The sequence below is a fragment of the Cinclus cinclus genome, chromosome 3 (genome assembly GCF_963662255.1).
Source record: "Cinclus cinclus chromosome 3, bCinCin1.1, whole genome shotgun sequence".
Taxonomy (NCBI): domain Eukaryota; kingdom Metazoa; phylum Chordata; class Aves; order Passeriformes; family Cinclidae; genus Cinclus; species Cinclus cinclus.
The window spans coordinates 50490848-50503367 of record NC_085048.1 but is presented as its reverse complement, the minus strand read 5'-3'; the positions used below and the strand labels follow the sequence as shown (position 1 = coordinate 50503367).

At 35.8% G+C, this 12520-nt stretch overlaps 1 protein-coding gene across 1 annotated transcript in view; it reads left to right on the top strand.

The window, feature by feature from the left end:
- Positions 1-12520, top strand: part of TRDN (triadin) — a 222980-nt gene that overhangs the window by 181396 nt on the left and 29064 nt on the right. Inside the window, 2 exon segments of the mRNA XM_062488974.1 lie at positions 10650-10676; positions 11763-11810. Coding sequence (XP_062344958.1) covers positions 10650-10676; positions 11763-11810 — 75 coding nt within the window.

Sequence of the window (12520 nt, the reverse complement as noted above, 5' to 3'; positions counted from 1 at the left end):
AAAAATGAAATCTTCCAGTGACTAAGGAAAACTGCTTCAGTGATGTTCCTGCCTTTAGTAGCGATGCACTAACCTGAAAAACTGAAAAAGAAATAACAAGGCCTCTTCCAAAAAATAAACACGCCATGCTTTAGTTGCCATGCTTTCTCATCTAGGTTCCCCCACTCTGCAGGCCCCACATTAAAAATATTGCATGTTACTAGCTAACTCCTAATATGATAAGGTTTTATTTATTTCTGCTTATTCTGTTGTCACAAGAAATTGCTCTAGGGTGCATGCGTATTCCTTTGACTGGCAATAAAAAAGGGTAATGTTCACTGGTTTTGCTTAAGGATACAGTATTTTTTGCACAGCTGCAAAAATAATAGAAGTAGCCAGGCAGCGCTCCAAATTGACTGGCTCATTATCCAAAATATATTGTGGTAGTAGCACGCACAGTTCAAACAGCACTTTACCATTTCTCATGTGAATCATACAGCACACAGACACTATACTCTACATGAAGCCTTCTCCAATTATTTTGTCTTATTCAAACACACATCCCTCATCTAGAAAAACGAGAATAATGAGCTGTACAGAGTGACAAGCCATCATAAAAGAGAAGAAGATGGAATGATACATTCAGTCAATGGTACATCCTGTGCACAGTGTACGTCAGACTTCAATGAGCTGGCAAGAGACAGAAAAGAACAAAATTAAAATGGAGAAAGGTTACATATTCTGCTGATTTCTCCAAATATGGGTGATACTAACAGGAACTTTGAGGCACAATTAATGCATGAAATGTAGGCATTCACTATTTCTCTATCAAAGGTTAGGTCTCTAGGATTCTGTGAGCAAAGTCCTAGAAAATGGTCAGCTTTACCTTCCAGCATCACGTTATGCCTTCTTTCAACATGTCTGGGATAGAGAAGCTGTCACAGAAATGTGTAAATGTTGTCAATTCCAAAAGGGCAAGAGGCAGCAAACCTTTTCATGAGGAAGGCTCTTCCTAAACTTCCCAAGAGCAAATCTGGCTGCAAGTACACAAGAATTTTTAACTCTTGCTAATAATTCAAAATACTGTGAGCAAGGAATCAAATGTATTAAGATAGGCCTGGGTGTTGGTGAAGTGATGTAAATTCCATCATTTCCAGGGCACTTCCAGAAATCAGTAAACAGACATGTAACATGTTGAAATATTTCAGCATTTTTTTTCACATTTAATTGCCATTTTTAAATGAAATAAATATTATTAATTATTTTGGTTTCTACAAACCATAAGAGTATTTTCATATTTCAAAAATGTTTTATAACTACAGAGGTCACAAAAAAATCTTTTGTTTGGACTAGTGCCAGATCAAAGAAAACTTCACATTTTCCTAGTTCTGCATAAAGTGGAATTTCTTATTTCAATTGATATCTCCAGTAACCTATTTATTTTAGACTATAGAGGACACGGACTGAGTTGGGGATGTCAAGCAAGTAAACTTAGTGTGTTCTCTCTCCAGTCAGTGTCAGGAAGTCTTGTTTTGTGAAGATTCTTTACATCTGTGTTTCTAGTGAAGCAAACAGGATTCAGCCATGATCCCTGTGGTTGCTCCTTCTCACGAGTATGTGTAAGAACACTCTCACTGTTGAAAGTCAATTGTGAACCTGAGCTGCCAGGGAATAGGTTTCTCCAGGCTCCTTGGAGCTAATGAACAAGAGACAGGAACAAACTCTGCCTTGCTCCTGAGAGCACATCTAATCCAAGACCTCTGTGAGTCTCATCTGTTCTCTAGACTGCCTACAGTCAGATATTATGAGGACTTGTAAGTTAGTGGGATGCAGGTGCTGGTTGCTTATCAGCAGCAGAATTCCCATTCTGATTTGAAGCATTCTGACACCTTGCTCTTAAATTCATTTACTAGTTTTTAATAAGCAAAATGAAAATCACATTCATGTGACAAGTTTCATCAAAATAGACAGGAGAGTATGTGGGATCACATTTAGACCTTTTCCCAATAAATGCATCGTGGTGTAAAAAATGTATATATTCTGTGTGCAGTTAAAATCAAACCAAAGGGGGAAATGGGCAAGACATGTACATTAACGCTCCAAACTACATTTTTTTCTCAATTCAGTAAAGATTAATTTCCTTCTAGTACTCCTTGTAATGGTACTGTATGACTTGGAAACTGCTGTTCTGCCTACATAATGTGGAATAAACTGGCCAAGGCACAGCAGCCAATACATACCAAAAAAAAAAAAAAAAAAAGAAAGATGGTTAACAAACAGGGGAAAAAAAAAAAAAAAAAAAAAAGAGGGGAAGGGAATTTGAGAACTGCTTAGTTTTGTAATTGACCAGAAAAATTAGAAGTAAGCCATGTTATTCATAAAGTAAATGGTCATGGTAGCACTGGATTTCTGCTCAGCTGCAGATGCCACTGGTTTAAGATGAGCCACAGCTTCATTATGCCATTTTCTAACAGGCATCAAAGCATAAGAAAATAGATTAACTGATTCCATAACTGCAAAGTGTAGTACACAGACTCTTAATAGAACTTTTAGTCCTAAATGAAGCTATTAAGAAACCCCAAAGAATTATAAATACTTTTAAAACCGTTTTCTTAAAATAGGGTCAAAATTCTGTATTATATACAAGAAAATAATAAATACAGCCATATGCTATTATTCTCTTGAAATTAGTAGTGCTATTTTGACCACCTGAAGGCAGGCAGCTCTCTCAAAGGCAACAATCACTAAAATAGCCACAAGATGGAGCCCAAAGGATCTTCCAAACTGTAGTTAATATTGTCATCCTGCATCAGATTAAGAGTTAAATAAAGCAATTTTACTGAAGAACACTTTACAGGAGTCTTGAACTACAAACAAAATGTTTTTTCAGTGTAAATCAACTCCTGACTAAAGATGTTTTCAATTTAATATATGACTAGCCATGCACTGGTGAGCTTTGATTTCCCATGCTAAAATAACAAGTCCCCAGCATTTTCAAGGAATATTATTGAACAGATAATTTATATTAAATAAAGAAAATTATCTGAAAAGGCTACATCAGTTAACCAAAGTTTGCTTAACTTCTGTTTGCCTTGTATCAACTATCTGGAGAGTATAAATAATTTACATGCATTTTACAGGGTTATGTGAGACTTAATGATCTGTACAACTTCTGTTTAGTGATGGACAGAACTTTCCATTTTGCAAATATTTCAGGGGGATAAGACATGACCCATTCAATACAAGCAAGGTAGAGGAATGAATGTCTCAAGCTCATGACTTTTCACTGAATTCACAAATTTTAAGATTTTTTTCTAGATACTCAGATTGATATAAACATTAAGAAACTTTTCCCCACGCAAATTTACATGTCTAAATTTGGGCATCTACACTGAAACTGTATACCCCAGGCTCAGTTTAGGGCTGATGGAGAGATCTGCAAGGAGTGTTTAATCTGTCTTGTATCTGTGTCAGAATACAATTACTTGCCCCTCTGGAGATACCTGTATTTCTCACTTAATTATAACACAGAACATATTTTAGGTTTAGTAACAAGAACAGACAACAAACGTCAGTGAATGTTGGGATTGTTTGTTGCTAATTGCCAACTTTCCCTCTTTTTTAAGAATCTGACATTGAAAGAGAGGTGAGAAGAAGGAGCAAGTAATTCGTAGAACTTTATAATTGATTGAATATCCACTGTCACTGTACTTGTGTGGAGAATCTAATGCAAATATTTAATCTAGACATTTTAACAGTAAGGTGAAATCTCCATGTTTATCTACCCAACACCTCAGTGTACTCATAGTTAAAGCAGGTAAAACTAATGATGCTTCCTTGCATCCATATTTTTTCAAAAAATGCTGATGCTTTTATTCTTAATAGGATTTAGCCAAAATCTTGACATTGGTTAGAATTTTGTAATCTATTAAAGGTAAAATTGAGATTACACTCTCTTAAGTCTTATATAACAACAAACCTGCAAAATTATTCATATAGATAGACCTGGCATAGCATTTTAATTGCAGTTATGATTACAACTTGTGTTAATCATTCTTATTTGTGTTAAAGTACAACAGTAATTTATTCAGCCCCTGCTGCCAAAAACGGGAGTCAGTCAAACTACTGTTTTAATGATTATGAAACAGCTGTGATTTCTGAATAAAGAGTGCTCTGTGTAATTGGTGGCCTGTGTTGTTACTGTAAGTTAGGTATAATGCATATATAGTGGCGTCATGTCAGAAACACCCACACCTGTCAATCAGCATAATATGCTTGAACACCTGCATATCCACATAACATGTGTTTAATTGGCTAACAATTTCCCCATGGGATAAACTATCACTTTATCGCACTGCACAAAAATCTGTGCAAATGAATGCTCAGAAGTATTCTATTCAGATGTAATTCCTGAATGAATAGTTCTTCTAATGTCAATCTACCTTTCTTTTTCTTATCTATGCAGACATCATTTGCAGAAATGTGCTTTTACCAAGCCGCAATTATAGCAAAAATAGTGATCAGCAGCATTTCATAAGGAACAAAGATGGTTCAGTATTGTTATGCCTCTAGAAGTTAGTCATTAGCCCTTTGCTTTAATCAACATGTTGAGTAGCACACTGGGAAAAGCCCATTTTTTCAAAAGCCAATTAATTTTTATTGTTCTCCTCCCCTTAAATCGACTAATCTCTCCTCCAAAATTCTTCTTTCTTAGATTTCCATAGGCATTTTATTCTTTTCTAATTTATTATTTCACATTTATTTAATAACATATGTAAATATATTTTCAGCCATTATTATACTTTTACAGATCCAGTCATAGATAAGAAGGACCTCAACTAAGAAGTTTCTTTTCAAAGTATTTGCGTGGAATCTGGACCCCAGGGGTTAGTTTGCCATCTTTCACCAATAACAGGCATTATGACTGAAGATTCAATTATAACAAATTCTAACATCAGCAAGAGGTGGTCCTTTTTGGCTCCAATTTTTTATATGGAGTGGTGAATATTTTTTGCATAAGCTAACATCTATATTCTGAAAAATCATTCTAACATCCTGTAAACTTCAGTCTGCCTGATTTCACTCAATTGCCCTTTTTGAGTCAATAATTCATGTTGCAATAAAGACAGCCCAAGCTCCACTGTGTTTTGCCTTAGCTATGTGCAAATGTAAAACTGATATTTCTGAAAGTGAAATCTTGTTACCATACTCTCCCTCATCTGTATGCTCCCATCCCACAATTTCAGGGAACAGCACATGAAAACGTCTGAAGCTGAGGATGATATTGAGAGGAAGCTCTTCAGGTCTTTCACTACACGTGCCTAAAGATGAAATGCATTAATGCAGCAGATGTACCTCATCTACATTTGACTGAAATTTTATTCTTTCCAACTCTGTCAGTGGAAGATTTGTTCTCCCGAGATTTTAGGACTTGTAGTACTTTAAAGATACTAGTTTTCAGTGCCATCATGCAAGATTACTGTTTCAAAAACTTAAAATTCCCAGAGCTTAAGTGACAAACTGGGAAATAGATAAAGATTGGGATCATTACTGATGATTCCTAAAGGCATGCATCTCAGATTGAAGTTGAAGCAATTCCTCTTATTAAAAGTAATTTTAAAGTATTGGAAATGTCTGTACTTCTTTGCTGTTTCTATTATATTTACACCATGATAAAGTTTCTGCCTTACCTCCTCTCTCTCTCTATTACTTTTTGCTTTTCTCTGTTGTATAAAGTACTCTTGAACTGACAGCTAAAAACAAGTCTTAAAAACAAGTTGCTCTAGACAACATCAATAAAATCCTCCAACATCAACAAAGTCCTCCAAAACCAAGAGTCAGCTCATTTTTCAATATGCAGCCCCGAGGTATCAAACAAACCAAACAGGAAGGGAACAAACACAAAAACTCTAGGAAAGCAGATATTTATCTTGGGCCAGGCTGCTCTGATGATAAAAATAAGGCAGAAAGAACTGTGAGAGCAACCTGACAGCTTTTTTGGGTGGCAAGTGACCATAAGAAGATCAGTCTGTTGCTAGTGAATACCCTCCAGGCTCTAATATCAGTGGTTAAGTATTAATGACAATGGAAAAACGTGGCATTTTAAGGGGGCTTCTCTCTAACCATTTATCCTATTATCATTCTTCAGCCACTGCTGACAGAGTGATCCAAGGAAGTCTGTGGAGATGCACAGACTCAGAGGAGCATTCCTAGACCAAGAGTAGGAGAAAGAAGATCAAGCCCTCTACTTCCCTACAAATATTCCAGACAGCCTTAATCACTTAGCATTTCATACTTATCATGTTAATGTGGTATAATACTTCCTTAAGGTTTAGAAACTTGGACAAATATCCTGGAAAATACTAGATTTAAAGCAAGCCAGAAATGTAAAATTGATGTTGTAGGGAATTAAGAGATCCCGTGAGGACAAGGCTTGTACAGCCTGCACTGTATTTTAATTGTATATCTACTTTCCCACTTATGCCACCACCACACACTTCTTGCTTTCTTTACTTTGACTCAGCCATGGGGTAACTCTTGGTCATACTCTGTCAAGGCAATTTTATAAGGTAAAGAGAGGTCAGGACGAGCACAAGCCATCCTCTTTTAAGGAATCCTGCTGCAGCTAATCTGGTTTTTGAGTCACTTTTTTAGACATATGCTCAGTAGACTGGCTTTGCAACACAGTCTGCCAGCTGCTCAGCTATCCAGAAGATTTTGAGTAAGACACTGGCAGATATGACAGAACAGGTCTGCTGATCTAATAAACTTATATGTACATCTGACTACTCTTTTGAATGACAAAGAGTACAGACAATAACTTCACAAATGTAGGGAACTGCTCCTTAACAGAGTGGTAAATCCTAATAATCCCCTTTTTTCTGAACTTATTATCTGAGACATGTAAGGAATATATTTCATTCTGTTTGACTTCTTTATAATACAGTTGCTTCAAAGTTTGAAAAACCTTGACCTAACTAGACTAAAAAGTGTCTTATTTAAATTATGCAAATGATGTGATCTCTTACGTTCTTGAAACTTAAATATGGAAGGAGTAATGCCCACTAATTTTTCTAACAGACAAATAGTTAGTTTGTCTGTAGTTCAGGGAGAATGAACTCATATTAAGTAGGGAAATCAAATTGTACCTTTGTCATGATGCATAAACTGGAAGGTATACATTTCAAATTTGGTAATCCATTAGAAGATTCCCGTTGATCCCTTGGCCTGTAATGTTGTTACAGATTAACATTATGTGTGTGTTGTGTATTCATGCAATTTCCAAAACATGGTAAAGAATCTCTGTGCTCTCTTTAATGGGAAATAAACCAGGCTCTTACTATGTCTAATGGAAAGTAGATTTCTTATTTATAATACACCTGTAACGATCTAATCAGAAATAATTTTTCCCAGTTACAGCATGTGTTATTATTCTGTTTTTCTTAACTAAAACAAGTACTTCTGGCATTGTTTTTATTTCCTGCACAACATAATCTTTTCTTACAGAATGTGTAGACTCACAAATGTATTTGCCATCTGAATAGCAAATAACTGTTACCCAGATGGAAAATAGACATGTTATAATCAAAACTCACATTCTGCTTTTAGCCTTACCAATTTATGGTTCAAAAAAATGCAGCATTTAATTCCTGAACCCGTATCAGAATCTAATTTACAAAAATATGCCATATATAATTAATACCCTTGCAGCCTTCAGAATAGCAGTCAAGTAAAAAAAAAATTGAAGTGAAAACCAGCAAGACATCTATAAAGCCTGTTTTCCAAGTTTAATTCAGAATGGCAGAAAAGACATTTCAAATTTTTGCTGAGAGTATAACCAGATAATTTCATTGATACAGTTTCTGTGTAGCTTCAAATACTTCATCAAAAATCCAACTCTTTCCATTCGATTCAAATCAGACCATTTTCCTTCTCTAGTTCAGTTTAAGTGTTAAACAAATGAAGATAAAAATCTTACTTAGGACTGGATTTTATAACACTGTGACCAATAAGTACTTTTTTACCCAGTAGGTAGTCCTGTTAGCTAATGATATCAGAACAGCTATTTGAAATGAAACTGAGAGTTGATTTAGCCCAACATCATCTCACCATCAGTGGCCAAAACATAAAATGCTTGTTTGTACTTTCAGTGCAAGATACCACATGAACTATGTGAGATTCCCAGAGCTGCAGAACACAGCCTTTAATTTCTCACCCTTTAGGCTAAATAACATATGTCATTAAACTTTTTACAAAGTCTGACCTGGAATATCGTCTCGCTGTTTTCACTAAGTAGAATAAAAATCAAGGTACCCATGTCATAGATAAATGTGATATTGGAAAAATGAATCTTAACAGTCTTGAGATTTCATTTTTTTTACCTTTCTGCTTAGTCTGTAAGTCATTTGAGTAGCTTTTTGTCATGAGATAATGACACACAAGAAGGATACATTAATATTGAATGGACTGAAATCACGGTTAGCAAAACATAAAGGTTTATTTTTATGGCCCAAATATAATTTCAGAATTTCACCTTGGTGTTTCATTTTGGCTTTTTTTAATTAAAAATATACAGATAAGTTTTAGAATAACCAGCATTCTAGAGACTTTTAATTTTAGAATAGCTTCATAATTTCATCAAAATATCTCTAAGTGTAGTGCCAGAAATAAGAAAATTGGCCTTTTAGGCAAAGCACAGATAGTGGTAATCTCAGCATTCAATCTGTCTTGATGCTGACATTATACAGCTTTATCTAATTAATGCCTCCACAGAAAAGATGGAAAAAGGACAACAGAGACACTTTCACAAATTTTAGGGATCAGACTTTAGCTGAGTTCCTATTGTTTTAAATGTTCTCTGTGACTGATATTTACCAGCATAAAAAGGGAAATAGCTGTACTGGCTTCGCTGGAAAGTTAAGAAGTAATGGTTTTGTTTTGATTTTAGGCAGATCTTAGATAAGGATGTTATTACAAAAACTTGCTTGTAATATTTGTTAAGCAGTGTCAGTAGAGAATCATATGTTCATATGCAGCCTAGATCTGATTATTTTGGGTGACTACTGAAAGAGTTATATGACACAATATCCTGTATTAGTTATGTAAGTCATTATACTAGCCCCTGGTATAATGTTCATATTTTATTTAATATTTGCTGTGAAATTCCTTTTTGCAAATTAAAATTCATATTAACTGAGCATATCTCACAATTAAAAATCTATTTCCTCTAAAATTTCTGACATATTTCACAGAAAATCCATTGCAATAGAATTTGCTTCAGCTTATGATGGTTAGGAAACTACTTTTTGGTTGATTTTGGGGTGTTAAATGAGACCAAATTTATAAAAATGTTTACTTACACACATAAAAATAACAAATGTGGCTTTGTCATAGGACCTTTTTTCCCTGTGATTTCTTATTTCTAATTCCTCAGTTTGGAGCAAGCATATACACTTACTTTGTATCTTTACTCTTTATTACCCAAAAAAACATTCTGCTTTTTTTTTTTTAACTTTGTTCTGCATACCATATCCAATTTCTGTGTCCTTAAATGCACAACAACAACTTGGATTAGAGACTGGATACAAAATGGAAGGGGATTTTATACTGCAGGGAAAACACCTGAAACAGAAACCCAGATGCACAGGAGTTTTTGTCCCAAGTGGGAGCTGGGGAGATCAGGAGCTCAGTGTGTCACAGCCTGGGAGCTCACAGTAGCAGTTTTATTTCTTGTGCTTCTGGTGCTGCAAAGGCAGCTCATCCCCTGCCCTGCCGCATCTCTCTGTGGGATTACTCTCTCACACAGAAGACATGCAGGTGGTAGAGCCTTTTTTCTCCTGAAAACAACAGCTGTGTAGCAAAAGTCAAGAAGAAAAATCCAGCTGGAGGGTTAAGTCTTGACATTTTACTTCCTTCTGTAGAACCAATAATGATACTGGGTGCAGCTGCCAAGCTTTTTCTACTTGAGGAATGTTGTCTTAACATCCATGGGAAGTATTCACTTGGTTTTCAGTTTTATCTCATCTGGGAGTTTTTTTCTGGAAAAATGCAGAAAATGAAATGGCACAAAGTTTAGAAGTTGCAGCACTGAAATCCTTTTGTTAAGAAATGGCCTAATGAAGTTAATGAAAGTTTTCAAATGTCTTTGTATTTCTCAGGGCATCACTGAATCCATCTGAAATTTACTGGCCTCATAGAGCAGGTGCAATTTTCAGGGACTCTCATCTTTAATCTGCCCTAGGTGTTGTTTCCTCACTCAAGATAAAATTAGTTTTCTGTCTTTGTGTAGTAGAGTCTTTATGGTCCAAATTTTCCCTGTCTCTTAGTGGGCACTAAGTAAGGCAAGTACCTTACTTAGACAGGTGGTTTCCCTAGGTTTGGTACATGGTCAGCATTTAGTGAGGGTGACTCAGCCCCCGGAAGAGGTCCAGAGCATTCCAGGGGTGCTTGTACCAAATTTTGGCTAAATGAGGAATTCAGGGTGCCTGTGTTCCATAGGTAAGTGTCCCATTTATGCATCTGGGGTAGACAGTGTAAGAAAATGTAATTGTAGCACACTTCAATACTGATTTCATTGAAATTTTATGTAGCTAAAATGTCATTAAGAAATTAACTAAATTCTGCATCACAGCTACAAAAATATTAAAATATGCTTTTTTTTTTACTTCTAGCTACCTCAGAGAACCCTCATGAACACAGTAAGTACCAAGACAATATAGAATATTGTTATTTTAACTGTCAGAAGGAAGGTATTTCCTTATTTTTACAAAGTTTTAGCAGCTTAAAGTGTAATTCATCAACACAAATCACATTACACTTTGACTTATGAAACTGCTTTTCAATGACTCGTTCTGTAATGCAGGACCAGGTGTGTTTCACATGTTCCAGTTTGCATGGAAACCATTTTCCAGTTCAGCTTAGACCCACCTATGTCTTTTGTCTCCATAGCAGCTTTCCACTGGGAAAAAATCAAGGGGGCCGTAGATGGGGAAGAGTCTGTGCAATTCTTTGGCCAGGCCACTGGTTCAAATTCTAGGGATTTCTTGGTATTCTGCAATTCTGACTTGCTGCACAGCTTAGACATTAGAGCTGTCAAGTCCGAATTAAACGTTTCTAAAATTCCCCTGAATTATTTTCTGTCCTGTGATGTTAGGGTTTGAATAGCAGGCTGTTTTTAAATAGAACAAAATTGCATACACATCATTTTGTAGTAGAAACTAATATCCATTACTGTTAGTGTTTCATATTATATGTATGGGATCCCCATACCAGCTAACATGAAGAAAATTAGCCCTAGCACAACCAAATCCAGGGCACAGAGAAACATGGAGAGCTTTTTTTCTCATTTTCTTTATGTAGGATACTGAAGATTTACTTGTCATTCTGTATGAGAAAAACCCACCTCTGTTGTAATAAAAACAGCTTTACTTTCTATATTAAACATCAAGGAGAAATTTTCTATACAGAAGGTCAGTGATAGCAATCACAATTAATATTAGAAGCAAATAGCAATTTTAGAAATTCTATTATATTTATAGAAATACACAGAAAATAATTAAACCACATTAAAAAGTTTAAAAAAGACTTTTCATTATTTTAATTTTATAGGGGAAAAAAAGTTAAACATTGTTCCTTGGGAAATATAGAGAAACTGAGAAATTCTTATCTGGTCTAGTAGGAATATGTAATGTAGAGTCATCTTTTTAAAATATAATAAGAATCTTTTATTTTTTAAATCTTCCAAAAATTAAAAAGCCTTCTAATGCAGGTGTTTTTATTTTCAGAGCATGAACGTGTTAAACGTGAAAAAGCTGTCTCTCAGACTAAGCCAGGTAGGTTTGGTAAAGTAACCTCCACATACACCAGCTCCACTTAATAGGGATATGTGTGGTCTGCAAATCTTGGAGACCCTCGAGCTAGACACAGGTGTTTTGTTTTGTGCCATTGGTTTTTTTCAGTGTCTTGGAGAGGAGCAAAAATGAGAGTGAAATTCAACTAAAAGTATTTGGCTGTCACAGTTCTTGACAGTTCTTGGGACCTTTCCCACTGGTGTAGCAAAAAGCATTAGCAAAACCACAGTGTGAGGAAGGAGTGCTTTAATGCCCTACACTACATCCAAGAGATGTACTGGTAATTAGCCTTTCTCACCCTTTTCAGTGAGTGTGGTCCCCCCAAAAAGGAGCAGCTACAATCTCACTGAGTACACACTCAGCAGTAGAGGCAGCCTCCAGTTCCTGAAACTCAAAAGTAAAAGGAGCTGAACTAAGAATAAAAATATTATTCCTGGACTGACTGTGCACTAGAGTAAACTGTAAATAATAACTGGCTGCAGTGAGCAGGATGAAGGGTCCCCCTTTCAAACCAATCGTGTTTTTTGAGGAGGAAGGCACTCAAGGATCCACAGTTGGGTCTGGTGTGAATTAACAAGACTAAGAGGGTAGCCTCACAGAAAACTCAGTTATTTGTGCTCAGCTTACATCACTCCTGAGTGGTTTTCCAGTCTCCACTCCAGAGGCAGTGGGGACTGGAAAGCAAGTATCCA